The sequence below is a fragment of the Miscanthus floridulus genome, chromosome 3 (assembly GCF_019320115.1).
Source record: "Miscanthus floridulus cultivar M001 chromosome 3, ASM1932011v1, whole genome shotgun sequence".
NCBI lineage: Eukaryota > Viridiplantae > Streptophyta > Magnoliopsida > Poales > Poaceae > Miscanthus > Miscanthus floridulus.
In genome coordinates this window covers 26683321-26707006 of record NC_089582.1, presented here as the reverse complement: position 1 = coordinate 26707006, position 23686 = coordinate 26683321, and the positions used below count along the sequence as shown (strand labels likewise).

Sequence of the window (23686 nt, the reverse complement as noted above, 5' to 3'; positions counted from 1 at the left end):
CTCTGAATGGGATCCCACCATAGGGAGGCACCGAGCCACCGAGGCCCAGCGAACGGCCTCGGCACCCACTAGAGAAATCCTCTGGTACTCTTGGAGTGTGTCTCTGGACCACTAGCCGTCCCCTAGCGAACGGGGTTCGGGCCTCCACTCGGACTACCCGAAAACAGCTCACCGGAGGTGCCACCGCTCGTGCCCACCGAGGGTAGCGAGGCACATTCCACCCCTCCTTCCGAGCGAAAAGGAATCATGAGGGTCGTACAAAAAGTCAGGGGAACCCCTGACGGCCTTCTCGCTCTATGCAGGGGCTAAGGGGCTCTTCCTGCAACCTTGCCGAGACCCGGCGACCCCGGCTCGCACTCAATGCAGCTCGGCAAAACAAACCCTCCTTCCGAGTGAAAAGGAAGCGTGAGGGTCGTACAAAAAGACAGGGGAGCTCCTGACGGCCCTCTCGCCCTATGCAGAGGCTAGGGGGCTCTTCCTGCAGATACGCCGAGACCCCACGACCCGGGCTGGCACCCAAAGGGGCCTTGGCAAACAAACCCTCACGCGCGAGGGGCGTATAAAAAGCTAGGGGAACTCTCGACGGCCCTCTCACTCCGCGCAGAGGCTAGGGGCTCATTCCTACAACCTTGCCGAGACCAGCGGCTCCGGCTCGCACCAGAATGGGCTCGGCAAACAAACCCTCCGTCCGAACGAAAAGGACATGTGAGGGTCGGATGAAAAAGCTAGGGGACCCCTGACCACCCTCCTGCTCCTGGCGGAGGCTCGGGGGCTCCTCCTACGCCCAAGACAAAGACAAACGGTCTAAGTCCACGCTAGAAGTTCCGTTACAAATATGATAAAGGGAACCGAGCCCGTTACGGTCAAGGGGTTCGAAGGCTGGGCCTCCAGAGGCTTCGACAGTCACCCTAGGGCAACAGAGTCAGGGATGACCTTGGGGCGAGCCTACGAATGGCCGAGGCCCAAGCGAACGATCGCTCGGGGCATCCTAAGCCGTGTCCGAGACCGGCAGGGAAGTCTCCGAATGGGATCCCACCGTAGGGAGGCACCGAGCCACCGAGGCCCAACGAATGGCCTCGACACCCACTAGAGAAACCCTCTGGAACTCTTGGAGTGCGTTTCTGGACCGCTAGCCGACCCTTAGCGAACGGGGTTCGGGCCTCCACTCGGACTACCCGATAACAGCTCACCGGAAGTGCCCACGCTCGTGCCCATCGAGGGTAGCCTGGCACATTCCACCCCTCCTTCCGAGCGAAAAGGAAGCGTGAGGGTCGTACCCAAAGTCAGGGGGATCCTTGATGGACCTCTCGCTCCGTGCGGAGGCTAGAGGGCTTTTCCTGTAGCCTCGCCGAGACCCCCGCAACCCGAACTTGCGCTTGTGGGCTCGGTAAATGCGATAAAAACTCCTCGCTCAAACGCGAAAACAAAAAAAGCGCCTGGAGGAGTAACTCCACTCCTCCATGGCCTCGGGGGCTACACCCGACGGGTGCGCTCGCGCGCACCTACCGGAACCTCAAGAAACAAAACCTGATTCCTACGGGAGCAGGAATAAACCAAGCCTCGGCGAACCCTCAGGGAGAGTGCACGCACTCCCCCGGAGGCTCGGGGGCTACTATCGGGTACCTTAGGACAGGGTACCCCGAGCGAACATCAAAGGGGTCACTTAAGTCCCATCAAAATACAAAGCTAGAAGGTAAGCCGTGGGCCCCTCACCCGCCATGTCCGAGCCCGCCAGGCTCTCCGCCTCGTCTCGAGCCTCGCGCAGAAGGTCTCGGTGTCCTGACGCAATCTCCGCCTCACGCGAGGCTCTCCACGGAAGGCCTCGGCAGGGGGTGCATTCTCCGTATCGCGCGAGGCCTCTCACGGAAGGCCTCGGCAAGGAGTCCGATCTCCATCTCGCGTGAGGCTCCGCCCTCCGTCTCACGCAAGGCCTCATTCTCCGTATTGCGCGAGGCCAGCTTATCCATAGTCCGTCGCCCCCACTTTGACCGACCCTCCTGACAGCACGTCATGTCCCATTAATACTTCAACCACTCCCGCAATCTCAGCCGGACGATGACTTGACACCACAGAATGGCCGACGAGACCTAAGGTCGCATCAACGCCATATCGGCTGGGACAGGGCGCGGCGGGGATTACCGGCACTGTGTTCTGACGCTGTGCCCACGATCAGCGCCCATACTGCACTGTGCCCCGCAATCCCCGCCTCGAAAACAACATCGCGCGGACTACTTGGCCTGGGTCATCACCGCCTCCAAGCCAGCGCGCCAGATCAGCCGCCCTCTCGGGGCCTCGGCACTATACACCAAGGTCTCGGCTATCTCGGGGTTCGTGCTCGCCGAGACCCCCACTGCGGTGCAGCCTCGGCACTGACCGAAGCCTCGGCCTCACGCGCCGCCAATCTATAGCGATCCGCGTCCTGGCCGCCGCGCTTGCTCCGAGGTAGCCCAAAAGCTCCCATGACGCACAGGGTCGGACGTGACCGACACGTCGCCCCAGTGCTCTAAGGACGGACCACTCCGACGACCACGCCGCCACAGGAACAGGCCATAGGGCTCGGACACACCGCCCCTGTTGGCACGACGCCGTATAGTCAGCACATGTACTGTCCTTGTCCTCCCTTCAACTATAAAAGGAGAGGACTTGGGCCCCTTGAGAGAAGGGGGAGAACACCTGGTAGCTCACACACATACACATCCCAGCCGCCTGAGAGCAACATCTCAAGCAGCCCACACGACACCTCGCCGAGACCTGGGATTAGCTCCCTCTCTCACTGTGCTTGTAACCCCCTACTACTGGTACTTCGGTGCAAGGAATACAAGATCGATCTCTCAGACTGGACGTAGGGCATCGATTGCCTGAACCAGTATAAACCTTGTGTCTCTTTGCATCACCATCCGGGATTAGGGGCACGCAGTTCAAATTCACTAGTTGGTAGAGGACCCCCGGTCCGAAACACCGACACATCCACTCTCGATCCATCTCTGCACAAAAAAATACTAAGACAGTAATTACAAAGAATTAATAAGAAATCGAGCTTCATGAATAACAATTATAGCTCGAAAGTACCATTTTTGGAAAACATTATTGTACACTAATTATTGAAAAATTGAAATTGGTAGCCCCGGCCCTGTAAATTGAAAATCGTAGTAAAAACAATTATTGCACAATATTGAAGAACAACTATTCTACTCTACTTTTAAGAACGAATTATAGCATCACATACTAACAATGATGATCTTGACCACCATGGAATAATTAGCTAGGAATTTAAATGTGTTCATAGACACCAACCTTTTGGATGATGGATTCACCATAATTTGAGCCTTGCACAAATGTCCAATTGGAAAAGTGCTCTCTAGAATGGAGAAAGAACTAGAATGAGAATCAAGCAATGTAGCCATCAAAACGAAGCTAATTAAGCAACAAAATCAAAGGAGTGGATGTTTGTTACTAACCTTAAAGCAAAAAGATCAAGCCATTCTTCAAAATTCAAGCACTAGCTTCATGGTGAAGAGCAGCCACAGTAATGGAGGGAAGGGTCCAAATGCGCGCCTCTGTTCTCGGGATGAAAGAGAGGGGGAGGAGAGGATGGCTGCAGCCTTTTTGTGTTGTAGGCTTATCACCGTCGGTTCTTTGCTAGAACCGATAGTGATAGAGCACAATCACTGTCGGCTCTTGGCTTAAACTGGCAGTGATAAGTGGCCGCCAAAACACTGCCGGTTTAAGCCACAAACCGGCAGTGATGTGGTCCTTCATTGTCGGTTTTAGCCCAACCCCAATCATTTTTCCATTTTCAAGCTCATAACCGACAGTGAAGGTACATCATTGCCGGTTCTCACAAATCCGGCAGTGATGATGCCGACAGTGATGTGCAAATCTGGCATAGTGAATGTTGTTCTAGGGACATTTGTTCCTTACGCGCACATCTGATACAGAAAGCCAGGGCTCATGAAGTCATGAGCGCCACGCCTGCACCAAGCAGTGGCCTCCAAGCAGCCCTCTTATACCACGTGAATAATAGGTTTTTTTAACTAGCTTTTGTTTCTTGATATTGCAATCAATTAGGTAATTACTTTTCTCTTGATTACTAGCAAGACAATTATCAAGTCAAAACATAACTCACTCCTGTTATTGTTGGTCAAGACAGAGACACGCCCCAGAGTTGTTTGGTTTCAACTTTGAAGCGCAACAGCTGTTTTGTTTCAGTCACACTGGTGGCAGAGATGGCGACTGGGGAGGCATGTCGAGAGTGTTGGTGCTGCCCCTACGATCCAAGCATGATAGAAGACTGGTTTTTGAGTCCTTCTCTTAGGGAAGCGCTCCAATGATTAGATCATTCTCAAAAGGCCTAGCGAACTAGTCAGCTTAGGTGTTGAATCACGGAGCACTTTGTTATATTTCAGTATTTTGTAATTGTAATCACGAAGCACCTTGCAATAAAAAATTATTTTGAAAAAGAAAATTTTGATTGTGTTAGTCTTGTTCAATCTTAAGAGTTCACTAAAAACATTGCTTGGGAAACATATAGACATGAACCATCATCTTGATTGTGTTAGTTTTGTTGCTCTTGTTGTAACGCGTGGGCATGAAACAAAAACTAATCGTACGATCCATGTGTTTTTAGTACAAAAGTTTAGTTGTCTCATAATAACGCATGGCATGCTACCCAGTAAAAAGAAAAAAGAAAAGAAGGTGACCACGATGGCCAGTCGCTCATCACTGGTTGTAGACTCTTCAGTCGTGAGTCGTGACGCTGGTGCGCTTCCCATGTCCTAGGCTCTTGGCTCAGGCCTCGTGGCGCGCCTCACGTTCTCTCTCACTGTGACAGTACCCTTACTACCTTCTATTCATCTGCCCTTAAATAAACTATCTACAGTGTTATCCACGCTGAAATAACGAGTCTGTTTGGTAAGACTCTTCCCCCACTCTGACTCTGACTTTTGGAGGAGCCCTTTCAAATGTTTCGTAGAAAGAGCCATTTCTAAAGCCCTATCAAATATTTCGTAGGAAGAACTGTTTTTCAGTAAAAAATAGAAGAGCTTGAGCTATTTTGTCAAAATAGCTCCGTTCCATTTAAAAAATGGCTCCGACTTCTCTAGAGAAGCTCCGCCTAACAAGCTCAAAATCTCCGTGCACCACCCTACACCGATACCAAAAACTTACGGTCACAATGTCTGCGTTGATACTTCACTGCTGCATGCTCAGCCGCTCAGGCATAAGGGCCTGTTTGGACCCACTCCTAAAATTTAGTAGCCCCTCTAAAGTTTAGTGACCCACTGTTTAGTTATAGTGACTAAAAATCATTAAAGTAGCTGTTCCATGTATACTTTAGTCACTTTTAACTATTCCTTGGTGACTTAAAACCATTAAATCTTAATGGTCTCTAAACTTTAGTGGGGTATTTGATATTTTAGTACCTAAAGTATGGGTGAACAAACATGCCCTAAGTGTACCGAGCCAGGGTTTTTAAAAAAATGTACGGAGCCAGGTTGTTATGCCCAGACCAATGGCCGGCACAAAATATACTATTTTACTCCGTATTTGTCAGCACCGACACCGAGGAAGGCAGGTTGACCTGGGCCATGTTTAGATTGTAAAAAATTTCAAACCAATGAATAGTAGTACTTTTGTCTTATTTAGTAAATATTGTCCAATTGTGGATCAACTAAGCTCAAAAGATTCATCTCGTGATTTCCAACTAAACTATGCAATTAATTATTTTTTTACCTACATTTAATGCTCTATGCAAGTGGCTAAAAATTGATGTGACGAAGAGAGAGTAAAAAAACTTAGAATTTGGAGGTGATCTAAACGAGGCCCTGGGTTGAACATTTCTGGTTTCAGCATCAGCCTCCACAATGTGTCCACCCTATGCTTCAATGTTCTCTCTCTTGTATCAGCATCGGTAAAAAGCAACACGGTGGGCAGTCTTATGGTACACTGCACCATCTCTCTGCCTTCGTGTTACCACTTGCGTTATCGAGGAGGTTTCGATAACGTTCTCGTGTAGCATGAATATTCTCATTTGAAAACTATTTTCCTCTTTCATACCAAAACAAACACATACAAAAAGTGAAATTGGACAATTCCATTCCACCTCATCAGAAAGGGATGTACAAATTAGGTGCGGGTCCCAGGGTATGTGAGGTGAGACACATGCGTCGAAAAGTCGAATTTGGAGGTAAATTGGATGAGGTATTCATCATCATCAGCACAACCCCCCCCCCCCCCCCCCCCCCCCCCCACCCACCCACCCAAAAGGACCCATTCTTGTCCAAGATTTCTACTCTGGGCGCCTAGTAATTTGGAGGTGAATTTGGCTGGTGAACTGGACGGCACAAGTTCACTTCAAACTCCTGCAAAAAATTCATGCGTTGTGCTTTGTATAACGACAGTGCTGGTAGCCCCCAGACGTCTGGATGAGCGTCCGCGCCTGCACTCTGTTTCGTGCCCCACATGGGGGCCCACGCCACCTGAACGTCAACAACATCGAGAAGAGGGGGAGGGGGCAGCGCTTGCCTACGCCTCTAGTTCAGAAGGACCCGCGGTGTGCCCCAGCTGCGACGTCGTGTCGGATGCCCAGCCGGCTCTGGGAGGAGGAGGAGCACCAAGGTGAGGCAGTAGAATACGAGGAGGGAGATGCAACACCCGATCTATTTTTGAAACATCCAGATGCAACACTTGCAACATACGTCTAAAGACAGATGAAACACTTGAAACATGTGTATGAAACATTTACAAAAACACATTAAAAACACTTGAAACCATTGCATACACACGCAACATCTAGATAAAACACTTGCAATATATGTTTAAAACATTTACAACATCCAGATAAACACACTTGTAACATACGTCTAAAAAACAGATGAAACATTGGAAACAGAAGCTGTGCACTATTCGTGTACAACCATTGCAACATATGCATCATCTCAATCTACTTTTGCAACATCGATATGAAGCACTTGTAACATACCTATGAAACATCTGAAACACTTGAAACAGGCACTTGCAACATGTGCTTTTGAGCGTAACATCTACTTGCTACTTGGACGAAATGGAGGCTCGTCGACGCGGAATAGCGGGGGAAGGGGGGGGGGGGGAGATGCCAACGGGTGGGCGTCCCCTACGGTGAGGCGCCCTCACAGTGGAGGCAGCAGCGCATGGGAGCCTGTGTTGCCCGCAGCGAGCGACCCCCCGTGCTGGAGAAGGTGAGTGGCGGGCGAGCGGTGCGGTGGAGTCGGGCGCGGAGGTCGGATGGTGCGGTGGATAAAGCCGCTGCGGTGACCAGATTGAGCGTCTGGACGAGCGGATAATTATTATCGTTTGTATATGAAACAGACTCCATGAGACTGCAACGTCAAAGTTAATTATTCAACCCATGGTCAGGAAGCCAGCTGAAAGAATGCAATATATATAGTTTACACATATACTAGAGCCTTTAATCGCAAACAAATATATGTACTACAGTACTACAAATCTGTGAACCACACTCTCGGGCAAACAATCAAGCACCACTGCACATGCAAACCACTCCACCAGAACAAAGAATCTTTCAATCCGCAGCTAGGTCACCGCCGCGTGCGGTGCGATCACACTAGCGCGGCCGCAACGGCGAGCAGCAGCCCTAGCGCCGGCGCCGCGGCGACGTGGGCGCTGGTTGCTGTTCTCCGGGCGGAGCTGGGCAGCACCATCGGCCTCGTCTGCCCCTGGCTCACCGGTGCCGTCGCCGTGGGGTCCACGGTAGGCGCCGCCGGAGCTTCTGGCGTCGCCGGCGTCGACGCGGGCGTGGAGGGTGTGTCTGCGACGGGGCCTGGAGCCGGGCTCTGAGCCGACGACGTGTCTGCATGCACAGCACAGCAACGGGTTAGCATCGGGCACCTGCAGAACAACTGCACTCGCTAGAGCTCACTCACGGTCACGCGCACGCACGACGACGTACCTCGGCACTGCAGCGGGACGGACATGGAGTCGCACGCCTTGGGCAGCGACACGGCGAGCGTGCGGTTGACGGGGACGCCCAGCGCCGGCAGCGGCACGGCGCCCGTGAGGACGAGGCACGCGCAGCCGGTGCTGGCGTTCACCAGCGCCGCCAGCGACCGGCAGCATTCCCGCGTCGGCGGAGACCCGTTGCTGCTGTTGCTGGTCAGGAAGCTGAAGCACGGGGTGAAACTGGTGAGCAGCGACGCCGTGCACGACGCCGCCCCCGCCGGCTGCTGCTGCCCCGACGCCACCGGCACCGCCGCCAGCAGCGCTGTCGTCACCAGCGCGGCCGCCGACAGCAGCCTGATCGTTGTCGTCAGCCTCATCAGCCCCATCGATGATCGATCGATCTGCTGCTGCTTCAATTCTCACGCGCCTGACGGCCGGCACAGCACGAGTCGATCGATCGTGTTTCTGCTTGCAGAATGCAGACTTGCAGTTCGTTGCTGTGTCGCTCGCTAATTGCGTGATGCGTCGTCGTTGCAAAAGTGCTTTGCATATGAAGTGATGCATGCTTGCATCGATCGGCGTCGTATGCTGGTAGTTAGGGAATCGGTTATGGTAGCATAACTACCTCAGCTAATCTCCACCATTCTCTAGTTGATCGTGACACGTGAGACGGTCGGTCCGGGTAGGCAGGGTTCGTCACCGTCACATCCATGATTCATCTGCCACGGAAGACACGTGTGACGATTGACGGACACTGAATTTGACCGGTCCTGGCGTCCTGTGTGGCATGGGGCACGGGCTCATATAGTCATATCAACTGCTGAAGCAAACGGGTGCTGTTTGCCTTTTCATATTTACACTAACTATTAATAAAATTAAATGATACTTTTAATATACCAATTTAAAAAATCAAAACAAATTTATCGCCATGTTCGTTTGGCTTATAAACCGTACTTTTCAGCCAACGAATAATATTTTTCTCTCACAATAAATCAGCCAATAATACTTACAGCCATGACTTATCAGCTAAATGAACAGGTTAGGGGTGGGGGTTTCAAAGTTCAAAATCTAGAATGTGTTAATTAACAACAAGCAACAATAGGCCCATTCTTTTGAGACCACTACAAACACAACAAATATATAATTGGTATCTGTTAGCGTACATCTAAGGTATAATATCACTACTGCACAAAATGTTTATAGAGGTGGTCAGAAAGCCACTATAGAGGCTGTAGAGGTGGCTCTTATTTATAGTTGCCTCTACGAATGGATTTACAGAGGCGACTCTTGTTTTCAGCCGCCTCTATAAATTGATCTTATAGGAGCGACCAAATACAGAGTCGTATCTATAAATCGTTTTCAAAAAAATAACAAACCAGGTTCAAAAAGTAGTAATTGTTTTAATTAAAAAAGTAATAATTGTTTTTTATCCAAGAAAGCCCGATAAGTCACCCTTATAGTGATATGATTTTTGAATTCGAAAACACTTGGCCACGGATATCCATCTCGTCGGGCATGGCTCCCAGTGCTCCTTCCCTCCTATGCAGCTGACTAGCCTTAAAAAAAGAAAGTTTCCCCACTCGACTGTAGTGTCCTCCTCAGCTGCTCCAAGCCCCTCACCACACCTCCGGCCAACCCCGCCCCCTTAAGGTCCCGCAGCAGGTCGCTCTCTCTTTTCCGCTTCCTCCCCAGCATGGAGCGCCTGCTACGGCGTCTCTCCCGCGTGGCCTGCCCTTCCCGCACCGCTCCTTCCCGCGAGGCACTCGACCCTTTCCCTCACTGCTCCGCGCGCCCACGCCGCACCACCATCCATCGCTACGACCCATCCACCTCGCCCGTAGAGGAAAAGAAGGCAAGGGAGGCCTGCGCCTACGCCTAGGGAAGCATGTCCCTGCGCTTATGCCCCCATCCACCTCGCGTCATCGGCAGGAAGGGGAGGTTTGCGCCACCGCAGTTCCCCACCAGGTAGGCCGTGCCCGCTGGCAATGCTATGTTTTTCAAGTGTTTCCAGGCGTTTTTAGATATGTTGCAAGCCTATGTTTCATATGTATGTTTCAAGTATTTCAGTTGTTTCATATGTATGTTTTAAGTGTTTTTATACGGATGTTGTATAAGTAGATTGGGATGTTGTACATGTTGTAATGGCTATACACGTATGTTTTAAGTGTATATCCAAATGTTTCATCTGTTCCAAAAGAATATTGCAAGTATTTTATCTGGATATTGTAAAAGTAGATCTGTAGGTTGTATATACATGAATGTTGCAAGCATATGTTTCAAGTGTTTTTAGGTGTTTTATATATACGTTACAAGTGTCTCATCTGGATGTTGCATATGTTTGCAATGGTTTTTAAATGTTTTTTAGATGTTTTTGTAAGTGTTTCACACACTTGTTTGAAGTGTTTTATCTGTATTCTTTGATATGCTGCAACTATTGTATTTAGATGTTTCAAAAGTAGATCAGATATTGCACATGAGATACGTGTGGGAAGCGGCCGGGCCGCCATCGCTGGTGCGCTCGCTCATGAGTTTGACGCGCTAGGCGCTCGCTCGGTCTCCGTGGCAAGTCCCATCTCCCCTGCGGGTGCCCTTTTGGGCCCGAGAATATAAGGCCCAGCATTAGTTTGAGCCCACAGTGCAAGTGCAGAGTCAACCGTGTACTCTTTCTTTCTTCCCAAGACAGACACCCGTTCCTTCTCTTCTCTCCCAGTCGCCGCTCCTCAGTCCTCACACGCCGCCCGCCCGCCCGCGAAAAAGTCCGCATAGCCGCCGACGAGCGCCGGACTTGCCAGCTACTGCGCACCCACCCATCTGCCGCCGATGCTGCGCACCCATCTGCCACCTGAGGCTTGGCGGCGGCCGCTGCCCCAGGAGGCAGGAGCCCAAGATCAAAGCCCTCGCATTTCCTTCCACCGAAACGCAACGAGATCCAGGATCCCAGGTGGGCAACTTCGATGCGGCGGCCCTGAACCGCGATGGCTGTCCTCAGCGCGGACCTCATCCTCAGATTCACAGGTCAGTCCAGTCAACGAACCCAGCCCAGCTCGTGGTATCTGTATCTCCCAGCCCTGGAAAGCTTGAATCTGGCGACGGCGACGGTGGGGCGCGACTTGCAAGGTATTGTAGGTAGCTGTGGAAGAGGTGGAGCCGCTTGAGCGCATGGAGGCGGAGCCGCGGTATATAGCAGCGGCAAGACGGGATCGGGGACCCCCGCGCGGGGACGGGGACGGGGGAATGTTCGCGGAGTCGAGTACGGGGCCAGTCTTACTCTTACCCCGCGGGGACGGGGATGGGAAAGCGTTCCCCAACGGGAATTCCCTGTTGACATCTCTACTTCTAAAGCTGCCTTGGCAACAACGGGAGTGACAGTGCAGAGCTTTTGCAATGTTGAAACTTGAAACCCATCAAAAATAGCTGCACTTACAAAATTTTATTTTATTTGTTTATTTGCTGGGGTTGGTTAAGTGAAAATATTGATAGAAAGTTGAAATTTATGATTCTTTTTTCTAGAACTCATGTAACCTGTACTAGTGTTATTCCTATCCAATTCTATGCCAATTTTCAACAAGTCATTCCCTTGTATTCACTGACACTAGATCTTCCTGCCCCCTTGATCATTCTAGAGACTTAAGGTAGTAATAGAAAATTTTCCTTAAGCATTCTCCTAGACTCCCTCAGCTGCAAAACCCTTGTTTATTTAATTCATGCCTCCTGATACTAGGAACCCAGAACAAGCAATGAATCACGAACATTTCTGAAATAGACCCGGTCGAGTAGTAGAGGTAGCTAAAAAATCCGAAGTAGGAAATTCACCAGATAAAAATTCGAACTTTCTATCAACATTTTCACTTAATGAACCCTGGCAAATAAACAGATAAAAATTTGAAACTGTTACCCCAGTTTCTTTATAAGTACAGCTATTTTTTATGGCTTCAACATTGCCACAGTTCTGCACTGTCACTCCCATAGTCCCATTGTTGCCAAGGCTGCTTTGGAAGCTATGAAGCCAATGCCGTGGAGCATGGTTAATCCATGTTTGTTGCTATGAACGTTCCCAGGGGACACATTCCTTGTCTTTTGCAGGAGGGTCGCCCAGCTATGATTTATCCTGATTTACCATGTCAACTTGTAAAGTGTTCAGTTTTATTTCCAATTTTTTGTGTGGATCCAGTCACAAGAAAGAGAAACCTTTCAACTTCCTGTGGATATTGAAGGACAAACTTTCAACTCAAAATGAGTCTGTAGGTTCAACTTGTCGATTTGTCAGAACTTCTGTTCCGTGTGCCAATACCATTAACTGGACTGCTATAAGAACTGTTCCTGTATGCAGTAGTGTCCTTGTCTCATGTTTTCAATGATCTCACTAGAATTACTCAGATATAATAGTGGGTTTAGTTACTGAATCTTTTCTGTGTTGTTTGTTCAGAGCTAGCTGTATTCATGTGCAGTTTTGTGGTCTTTGTTCTTTAAATCTGATTTTTGTATTGTTTCCACTATACTCTGTTATCTAAACATCAACTATACATGATTGCTTGTGGTTCAAGTTACTTTAATACTTTAGTAGCATGTGTTTTGTCTGAAATCCTATAGAGTCCAACCAATTTTTGTACAAGTGTGCTCTTTATTTTATTCAGCTTATCTATGCTGCAGTAAGAGTATTCAGAACTGTCATGTGTCATTTGTTTGCTCTGTTTATCTGTGTTATATTTATATATATATGATATTATTCAACTTGATTCCAAAGTCTAAAAGAACAACTATGCTTATTTGGTGGTCTGAATTCAGGGAACCACAGTTTTGTCTATCATTATGGCCTTACCATTTGTTTGCTTCATTTCTTAAATGAACATGTGCCTATGGTGCTGAATAACTTTGATTAATACCTAAGAGTGTATTTCTGGTGTGTATTACATTACTGAAGTTAAGTTTTAGAATCTGAGTTTTTTAATTGTTGTTGTCATGAGTGGCCTTAATACCTATTAAAGCTTCCCTGCTTTTGCTATAAACAGATCTTGCAAATATGTTGTTTGATCATGCTATTGGATGCTGCTTCAACCAATATTCCCTTTGCAAAACACTGTTTTAGCCTAGGCTTTGAATATTGGATCTTTTGGGTTCAAGCTAGGCGCTTAGTGAAGCTAACATCGATTATATGAGTTCGAAGCTAAGCCAAATTTGAGATCTCATGCACTTCATTCTTGGAATTTTATCAAATTTTTTAGGTGCCAGTGTCTTTCATCATATAATAAAAGCGGAAAGGGTGTTTGTCATGAAAACAGGCTTTGTTGAACTCCATGAATATATGTTTGTGATTATGAATATATGTAGCTTGCATTCAAATAACTTAGTTCTCTTCCTTTTTGTAGAAGCATATTTTTCCTAGCAAAAAGATCTGGCATGTTTACCTACTCTTATGTTCTTCCTCTTCTACTCCTAATCTCTTTGGTTAATAGTTCCTCTCATGTCATTGCTGTATTGCCCTGCAGCCGTGGACTACAATGTGCATGAAGGCAGACTATACCACTCCTGTTGATTCTGTTGCCACCTCGGAGCAAACAGGTGGCGAAACTGAAGCCACCTCGGAGCAAACAGGTGGCGAAACTGAAGAGCCAGCCATTGTACCACCTGCTAATGAGTATACAGTGCAGGAGGCTGCTCCTCAACAGAAGTGTGCAAAGATACACGACTTTTGCCTAGGGATACCTTTTGGTATGATTTCAGCTTTGTAGCTAGCAAATTTTTGGGTGAATACTGAATACCTTTAAGTAGAAGTTGCTTATTGCTTCAGTATTACTGATATAGCAGCATGGTTTGTTTCTATTTCTTCTTTCTTTCCGCACCCCTGAATAAATCTTTAAATAGGGCTTTAGGGAGCTTTCTAAACATTTTACCATTAGATCTAATCGGAAAACATTTATATATCTCAACCTTTTTGAGAGCTTCTGAATTTCTCCAATACTATGCTATCCATTCAATATTGTCTCTAAAATATTAGGAAAAATTCTAAAAATACAAATTTTCTCGTTCAGGTGGATTTTTATTCTCCATGGGCCTTGTTGGATTTCTGTTTTGGAGGAGCCCTGCAAGTCTTACTTTTGGTGTTGCACCTGGCCTTGCTATATTGGCCCTGGCTGTACTTAGCCTTAAGGTCTGGAGGAGTGGAAAGTCCAGTTTACCGTTCATACTGGCGCAAGCAGGTAGTTTATTTTCTGCAACACATCATCTTAGCAGATTTTGTTGAATCAGGGCTAAGCGTTTCGATGCAAGTTGACATTCTATAGATCTCCTTAAATGCTTTCTGAGCAGGCAATATTATGGTGTCTGTAAATATTTGGTCTTGCTATCCAGCTATCATAAGCTGAATTGAGGTTCTGCATGTGGAAACCTATGATAATTAATATGCTATGCACATTATTTGCAGGCATTGCCGCTGCGGTAGCATGGAAGCACTGCCAGGCATACACCACTGTAAGTCAGACTGTAATTTGTTTATCATGGACCCCACTTGGACTAGCTTTCTGATCAATCTTACTCTTCCATTACAGACGAGGAAGCTGCTTCCGTGGGGCTTCTATGTCGCACTGAGGTACTCCTTTATTTTTTCTTTTTTTTTTGAAACCGCCTATGTTGTCTCAACATAGCAGGTTTCAAGCCCTGGTAAAGGAGGAGGGTTGTGATAGGCGTGGCGAGCCAACGTTAAATCTAGCCATTCTAATGGAGATGAAACCCGAAAGAAAACCGTTGGGGCGTAACCCTCTTAGCGACGCGCTATATCGGAACCCGGGTATGGTGTTAAATGGGCAAGGGCCGGGTCGGCACCCCCTTGGTGACGCGCCATGTCGCGATCTGGGCATGGTGTCAAGTGAGCAAGGATCGGGTCGTCGCTTCCTTAGTGGCGCGCTACATCGGCGTCCGTGTGTAGTGAAAAATAAGCAAGGGTCTTCACATTTTATTCGACGGGTGCGAAGGGTAAGGAAACTAGTCGAACCAACTAGGATCCGTTTAGGTAGTTGGAATGTAAGGTCGCTTACAGGTAAGTTAAGAGAATTAGTTGATACCGTGACTAGGAGGCATGTAAATATATTATGCGTTCAAGAGACTAAATAGAAGGGTCAGAAGGCGAAGGAGGTGGACAATATAGGTTTCAAGCTTTGGTACATAGGGACAGTCGCGAATAGAAATGGAGTAGGAGTTTTGATTGATAAGTGCCTCAAGAATGGTGTGGCGGGAGTGAGAAGGCAAGGAGATATGATTATCTTGGTCAAGCTTGTCGTTGGTGATATGGTCTTGAACGTAATTAGTGCATATGCCCCTCAAGTAGGCCTCGACGATAGTGCTAAGAGACAGTTCTGGGAAGACTTAGATGGCCTAATTAAAGCTGTACCTAATAATGAGAAGCTTTTTTATATGAGGAGATCTTAATGGGCATGTAGGTACTACAAACGCAGGTTTCAAGGCAGTTCATGGAGGTTTTGGGTACGGTAATAGGAATCAGGAGGGGGAGGAAGTTTTGGACTTTGCGGTAGCTTTTGACCTGTTGATAGCCAACATTTTCTTTAGAAAGAGAGAATCTCATCTAGTGACCTTCAGTAGCGGACAACACTCTAGCCAGACTGACTTTGTCCTCGCAAGAAGAAAGGACAAACGAGCATGCTTGGGCTGCAAGATGATACCAGGGGAGTGTGTTGTTTCTCAACATAAGCTTTTGGTGGCAGACTTTCGTTTTTAGGTGCGTGCCCGTAGGGATAAACAAGCTAAGATTGAAAGAACAAAGTGGCGAAAACTGAAAGGGGAGACGTCAGAGGTATTCAGGGAAAGAGTTATCAAAGAGGGCTCTTGGAAGAAAGAAGATGACATAAACAACATGTGGGAGAAGATGACAACCAACATTCGGAAGGTGGCCTCAGAGGTGCGTGGAGTAACCAAAGGAAGTGGAGGCGAGGCTAAAGATACTTGGTGGTGGAACGGGGAAGTCCAAAGGGCTATTAAGGAGAAGAAAGAATGCTATAGACGCTTGTACCATGACAGAAGTGTGGACAACATAGAGAAGTACAAGGTGGCAAAGAAGACTGCAAAGCGAGCTGTAAGTGTGGCAAAGGGTAGAGCGTATGAGGATCTTTACCAACATTTGAGTACGAAGGAAGGAGATAAGGACATTTATAGGATGGCTAGGGTTCGTGAGAGAAAGACAAGAGACTTCAACCAAGTTAAGTGCATTAAGGATGAAAGAGAGCATCTCTTGGTGAAGGAGGATGAGATCCGACATCGATGACAAGAGTATTTTGACAAATTGTTCAATGGTGAGAATACGGACACAACCTTTCAGTTGGATGACTTTTTTAATGACACAAATAGGCGCTTTGTGCGGAGAATCCAAGAATCTAAGGTTAGAGAGGCGTTGAAAAGGATGAAAGGAGGTAAGGCGATGGGACCGGATGGTATCCCAATCGAGGTGTGGAGATGCTTCGGGGACATAACTATAGTATGGCTAACCAAACTGTTCAACCATGACGAGTGGAGGAGAAGTATATTGGTATCGATCTACAAGAATAAAGGGGATATTTAAAGTTGTACTAGTTACCGGGGAATTAAGTTGAGCCATACTATGAAGCTATGAGAGAGAGTTATCGAGCATTGCTTAAGAGCAATGACGCGGGTCTCTATGAACCAATTTGGTTTCATGCCCGGAAGGTCAACCATGGAAGCCATTTTCTTAATAAGACAAGTTATGGAGCAGTATAGGAAGAAGAAGAATGACCTACACATGGTTTTTATTGACTTGGAGAAGGCTTATGATAAAATACTAAGGAATATTATGTGGTGGGCTTTGGACAAACATAAAGTCCCAACGAAGTACGTCGGGCTCATTAAGGACATGTATAACAATGTTGTGACTAGTGTTCGAACAAGTGATCGAGACACAGATGACTTCCCGATTAGGATATGACTACATCAAGGGTCAGCTTTGAGCCCTTATCTGTTTATCTTAGTGATGGATGAGGTCACAAGGGACATACAAGGGGACATCCCTTGGTGTATACTTTTCGCGGATTATGAGTGCTAGTTGATGAAAGCCGGATATGAGTGAATCAGAAACTGGAGTTATGACGGGAGACTTTGGAGTCCAAAGGTTTTAGACTCAGTAGAACCAAGGTTTTTTTTTTCGGAAATTAAAATTTATCGGAGGTCATAGATAATCAGGATAAGCATGATATATGGAAATATCGGACCAAATTCAAAAAATTCAAATTTTTTCAAATTTTTTTTTGTAGAATTTGAGTTAAAACTATTCCTAAGCTATTAAACATCACTTGTTCACAGATAAAAACAAGAATAAAACATTATGAGTGCATTAGATAGGTTCTACGCCGAACGTTGCTAAGTCCCACATATTATAGTCCATTCTATAGCATATATAATAAGGTCCACTACACTCAATAGCACATATTACAGTCCATTAGATCATATTACAGTCCATTAGATAGGTAAGTAGTCTCAAATTCATTACAAAATATAGGAGTGCACTAAAAGCTAACAGCACATCCACTGAAGGGTGCCATGCACCATCCAGATCTTTTCCTTTGATATTGAGCCTACACCTTAAAAAATATTGACATAGACAATTTTCAAACTCAATGAAATAAAATCACAATGACAATGCTGATGTTAGCATATAAAAGGGCCATCTGACCTTTTATAGGCCGTAGATGCTCTTGACAATCGGCTTTCTTTTCCTAGTTGATCTTGGCCGTAGAGGGGTTGGTTTTCCATGATTAACACCTACAATGTCAAATATAAATAACTCGAGCATAATTGTAGGATACAAAATCAACTGTCACCACATGTATGCATTTTTATGTCACATGTGAGTTGATTTTAGTCACCTGAACCACCTGGTACATCTGTACCAGCTGTAGTACCACCGCTTCCATCACCAACATCATTATCACCTTTGCCCAAAAAAAAGACAGACCAACATTTAAAATAATAACTACAGTCTATTGACAACAAATCCAAATTGCTGAAACTGATTTAAACTCATCACCATCTTCATCGTTCGAACTGCTGTCCCCTGACTCGGCATACACTGGGCTACCATGTTCTTCTGAAGAAGTGTCATAGTCATCTGCAATACATTCATCATCTTCATCCAATTGCATCTTCCTTTTCTTTTTCTTGCCCAATTGCATCTTCCGCTTATATGCAGCTATCTCTTCATCGTCCATGTGTAAACTTTCAATGACGAAGTTGCTAGGTGTTGACCAATCATCATCGCTATCATCATATTCATCAAGAATCGGTGTAGACTCACTCATAGAATTGTTCAGCCACTCCATGATTGGGTTGCCTTCATCATAAAGAGCAAGATCCATCATCATGCTACATGGATCAGGATCTTTTTCTTGAAAGTTCTGAAAGTCAGCTTCAAATTGTTGGATGCACAGCTTCAGATTATAATGCACGTACACCAATTTCTCGAGCTTGTCATAGCCTAAACGATTTCTTACTTTTGTATGCACCAAAGCAAACGTGCTCCAGTTTCTTTCACACCCACTTGATGATACGCATGGCGAGACAATGCGCCTTGCAATCCTTTGTAATTCTGGATACTGTCCTCCATAAGAACCCCACCATTCAGCTACAATTAATTAAAAAAATTAACTTGCAGCAGCTTACAAGAACATGATCACTATCAGGCAATTTATTTCAGAGATATTAGTTGCACACAGGAGTAACAGCAGATCAGTACCTGCACTGGTTCTGCCATTTAGTGCTGACCACCGAGCTTCTGGAGTTCCAAATAACCCTCTCTTTTCAATGAACCGAGAAAATTGATCAATCGCAGCTGCTGCTTCTGAAGTTGACTTTGCAAGCTTCTTGATTGCCATGGTTACAGCAAATTGGGAACTTGACTTTTTTGCAAGGTTTGACCTGTACAATTCTGAAGGATCAAGTGCAGCAGCTACTAAGGTAAAGAAATCACTAATATTAGAAAGATAAGAAATGAAAGCGACATTACAAATTTAGAATGGATGCAAAGAAACATTGATTGAACAAGTTTCAGATCAGTCCATAGTGTTACCTGCATGAATAATTGTTCCATTGAGAATATATCGAAGCCTTTTACTGATCACTTCAGCTACCTTCTTATGAAAATCTCCTTTACCATGTTTTATTTTACCAGTTATCTCATTATACGCTTGTATCATCTTTGGAAGGAAGCCAGATATAGTACCATTCTTTTGTTGATCAGCATAGCGAAGAACACAGAAAAGTGGTCCAACAACTTTCAAGACCAATTCCATCTTTTCCCACCACACCCTATTTGTCAAGCAATCATATGCAAATTCATGGTCTGGATCATTTCTCCATTCAATGTTTTTCCACTCAGGAGAGACCATCCATGCCTTGAACTCATCCTGCCTATCAAAAAAACTTTGCAAGCACAAGAACACCTTGCCAAATCTAGTGGCATTCCATCGGACCAGCTCTCCACCAATCTTCTGTCTCATCATAGCATGAAGTCTGTTATGGTTATAGAAAAAATTACATATGCGCTTTGCACTCTTCACTACATGGTCAACCTCATCAAATCGCCCTATGTCCTTCAGCATCAAATTTATAGTATGTGCAGCACATGGCTGCCATGTAATGTGTTTATGCTTAGCAACAAGCATTTTGCATGCTTTCTTGTAATTGGAACCATTATCAGTCACAATCTGAACGATATACTTGGGACCAATCTCTTCCTCAACGACCTTACTAATACAATCATAAATGAATTCTGCATTTTGGACCTCACCAGTTGCATTCACAGTCTTGTGAAAGAACATGCGACCATTGCAAAAGATCATAAAGTTAATGATACACATCATATTGTTGCTTGTCCATGAATCACACATGAGGGTGACTCCAAATCGATCCCAATCTTCCCTAAAAGACTTCATGTGAGCTTTCAAGTCATTAAAGTTCTGTTCTAGCAATGGACCATCTATATCTTTTCCTTTTGGGATAGGCACATCACCAAGTTGTTGAGTCAATTTAATTGCTGATCAAAAGTAGGGGCAGTCAGCTTTCCTTCCAGGAACATCATTGGCATGGAACCACTTAGACCAAGTTTTCGCAAGCCTAAGCGCGGAATCCCCACTAAGCATACTGTCAATTCGAGGCTGTAAGGGCGCCTTACTACGTGCCAAGTCTATGTCAAAGGGCGCTTTTGAAGAACTTGGGTTCTGGTAGAAACTGTGAAGCGAACTTTGTCTAGTGGAGGCAGCAGCCCCACTGCCACTGCTACTTGCCTTGCCTAAGGTAGCGGACTTACTCCCACTGCTACTTGCTTTGCCTAGATTTGAAAGCCCAGTACTAGTGGCACTTCCCTTATGAAACAGAGGGCTGCCACTTGACCCACTTGGACTGGCAGTCCGACAAATACCACTACCACTTGCCCTATTCTTAGGAGTTGAGCCAATATCCATCAGTGAGTTTTGCATTGCCATCTCATACTGTGCCTCTTCGTCAAGGCTAGCTAAATTGTTCTATAATCATGTTCCATGAGTGCCTTCTCAATATAGAGACGACTTTCCTTAACATCTCTCTTCTTTTTCTTCACTAAGGCTACTTGATCCAGCAATATTGTCTTAACATTAGGTGGCACATGGGAACATGACTTCTCATTACCAGATATTGCACACAAATGCTCCGTTAAGCGGGTCTTCCCTCCACTTTTCTGGCCTGCAGAACAGTAGCCACACTTCCAGCCATTTGTACCCGACTGTGTCCCATGGCTCCATGTATCTTCAATTGGTCTTTTCAATTTTATCCGCCTCCCTAAAAAACAGTGTGATCCATCGTTAGAACAGAACAATTCATGGATGAAACATGAAACAAAAAAGGGTATTTTGCTACACAAACAAACCTCCAGTAGTAACCACATGTGTCAGCCACACTGGATGGCTCGCCGCTGCTGCCAGGTACTTTCCCCTTGCCACTGCTATGGCATTCCATCTCTCCTAGAATTTGTCTGCCAATTAGGATTGAAACATGCTGTATCAAAATTCCTAAAATAAATTTCATTTTATACAAGAGTAATTATTCTGTACAAAATTGCAGGTTGATACACGCTTCCAGTTAAGTGTACTATTCTCTACTCCACCAAGTTGAACAAATAAAAGAAATTATTTTGTACTCAAACAACATCCTAGAATGATTCAGCACTAATTATTCAGCTAGCAAACCACCACTGCACTTCTCTACCATCTACCATCTATTGCTGGCAAGAAAGTTAATTCCTTGAGTAGAAAAGAGAAAACACACCAAACTCTGGACTCTGGAGTGCTGAACTGCTGAAGGTGTGAAGCTCACCAGCAGGTCCCCTGCCGCGACGGGCGCTCGAGGAGCAGTTCGCGGCGGTGGCGCTGCCGCACGCCGGCACGCATGCCCGCCGTTCATCGACTCCGTGCGGCACCGCGGGGTGGATTCGTGGGTCCAGGCTATGGCGGCGGCAGCGCCATGAGCACGGCTGTGCGGCTGTGCCTGCTTGAGGGGAACAAATGGGATTACGATTGGATTTCTAGGGTTTGGGGGTATTTTGTGGGCTGGGAGGCGCTGTTGGACTGTCGCGCGGGAAGTTTGGGCCCATCTGCGCGGGAAGAGGAAAAAGCCGGAAAATTTGGCCGATACCTATTTTTATCGGACCCCACCGATAGAGACGATATTCTGGAAAAATCCATGACTTTCGGCTGATAAAAATTTTCAAGTAGAACTAAAATTGAGTACATGAGATGTGACTTCGGCACTACTATTCGGGAGAAGGAAGATATTAGCTTGGAAGGTCAAATAGTGCCTAGGAATGATACCTTTCGATATTTAGGATCAATGCTACAGTGACATGGATATTGATGAAGATGTTAGCCATAGAATCAAAGCAGGGTGGATGAAGTGGCGCCAAGCATCTGGTGTCCTATGTGACAAAAGGGTACCACAGAAGCTAAAAGGCAAGTTTTATAGGACGGCGATTAGACCTGCTATGTTGTATGTTGCAGAATGTTGGCCTACGAAAAGACGATATGTTCAACAGATAAGTGTTGCGGAAATGCGTATGTTGCGTTGGATTTGCGGTCATACGAGAAGGGATCGAGTTCGGAACGATAATGCACGTGATAGATTAGGGGTAGCACCAATTGAAGAAAAGCTTGTTCAACACCGGTTGAGATGGTTTGAACATGTCCAACGGAGACCTCCAGAGGCATCGGTGCGTAGTGGAATCTTAGGCTAGGATAGTAACGTGAAGAGAGGCAGAGGAAGACCGAAGTTGACTTGGGTAGAGGCAATAAAAGGAGACTTGAAATGATGGAATATACCCAAAGACTTAGCCTTATATAGGAGTGCTCGGAAAACAGCTATTTACGTGTCTGAACCTTGATTGCTTCTGCTGGGTTTCAACTCTAGCCTACCTCAACTTGTTTGGGACTTAAAGGCTTTGTTGTTGTTGTGGTGGTGGTGGTGGAAATCCACTACTGTCATCTTTGTCTAAATTATGTTATGTCAATATGCCATTTCTCATATCATCCTGCGCTGCCCTTCTGACAATCTCTTATTTTACCAGTGCTGCAATGATCTGCTTCTACTCCTATGTTGTTCTTGCTGGAGGGAATCCACCTCCTAAGAAGGCAAAGGCTGCTGCTTGATCTGATCTTGAAGACATTCACTGAATCTTCTCATAATTGTACTATATCTCTCTGCTGGTGAATACTGAACACAAAAGTTGTGTTAGGCTCTGTTACTTAGTAAAAGACTGAGGAGATAAGATTTTCCCTTATCCTGCATAACTGTTGTTTCCTACATCAATAAAGGATGGTTTGGTTCCATACCATTTTTTTTGGCTGGATTGAACCATGGTGGTAAATAGGGTTGTCCCAGGTTATTCCTTCTTGGCATAGGACTTTGGGCAAAGACTTGCCTGGCTTATGCTAAGGCCGGCGGCGATGACATCCCTGACGTCATATCCCTCTTTGAAGGCGTGGTCAAAGAAGCTGTTGTGTCTAGTGAATTGCACGGCGATACCTTAATGGTACGTTAGAATCGTCTAAATATTGTGTCCTTGTCTTCTGTTGCTATAAGTGGTTATGCCTCATTTCACCTTTGTGCCGGGGCTGGGTTGTTGTTGACCACATCTTCGCCCTTGTGTTGGGGGTGTGGTTAGCTGTGAAGCCTAGTTTAGCTAGGTAGATTGTTGTTTTAACCTGGTTTTCCTAAATTAACAGAGCAATGTAGGGTTTTGCCTTGTTTTTCAAGCATTTTAACGTTTTCTTTTGCAACCTATCAACAACAATAATCTTTCAACAATTTTAGTGAGTGTTTTACTGGATAATGATTTGATAAACATTCATTAGTGTTAGTATTTTTAGCCTCCGACTTGTGATCGATTATCACATGAAGTAGATTAGAGGGGTAGCACATGAGACATAATATATTTTGGTTCAGACATGGGATGCCATACGTCTGGTGTATGATGAATTGATGATGCTTTTATCGTTTGTGTGGCGTGAGCTGGGTGTCAGATGCGAGTAGGCGATCCCAACTATGCTCTATCGGATGTGATCTAAGGTGGATGCCAATTGGGAGCTGTCTATTTCTCCTTATACATTCTGGGGACAGGGCTCTTTATATATTCCGGGGACAGTTGTATATGGTCATGATTAGGTTACAGATTGGTTTACTAGTCGGTTTATTGATAAATTCTAGTCGGTTA

At 46.0% G+C, this 23686-nt stretch overlaps 3 protein-coding genes across 3 annotated transcripts; 1 reads left to right on the top strand and 2 right to left on the bottom strand.

Annotated features, from left to right (window-relative positions):
* Positions 1 to 7485: 7485 nt before the first annotated feature.
* LOC136545285 (non-specific lipid transfer protein GPI-anchored 20-like) lies at positions 7486 to 8460 on the bottom strand. Its single transcript, XM_066537320.1, has 2 exons — positions 7946 to 8460; positions 7486 to 7846 (listed from the first exon to the last, which is right to left on the bottom strand). The coding sequence occupies exons 1-2, from the start codon at positions 8319 to 8321 to the stop codon at positions 7596 to 7598; spliced, it is 627 nt and encodes a 208-aa protein (XP_066393417.1). The 5' UTR covers positions 8322 to 8460; the 3' UTR covers positions 7486 to 7595.
* A 2128-nt stretch (positions 8461 to 10588) lies between these two features.
* Positions 10589 to 23231, top strand: LOC136545284 (protein FATTY ACID EXPORT 1, chloroplastic-like). Its single transcript, XM_066537319.1, has 6 exons — positions 10589 to 10950; positions 13422 to 13644; positions 13965 to 14132; positions 14357 to 14403; positions 14481 to 14521; positions 22541 to 23231. Exons 1-6 carry the CDS (start codon positions 10756 to 10758, stop codon positions 22620 to 22622), a joined length of 756 nt encoding a protein of 251 aa, XP_066393416.1. The 5' UTR covers positions 10589 to 10755; the 3' UTR covers positions 22623 to 23231.
* LOC136542876 (uncharacterized) lies at positions 17860 to 19769 on the bottom strand. Its single transcript, XM_066535515.1, has 3 exons — positions 19019 to 19769; positions 18686 to 18898; positions 17860 to 18574 (listed from the first exon to the last, which is right to left on the bottom strand). The coding sequence occupies exons 1-3, from the start codon at positions 19767 to 19769 to the stop codon at positions 17934 to 17936; spliced, it is 1605 nt and encodes a 534-aa protein (XP_066391612.1). The 3' UTR covers positions 17860 to 17933.
* Positions 23232 to 23686: the final 455 nt, after the last annotated feature.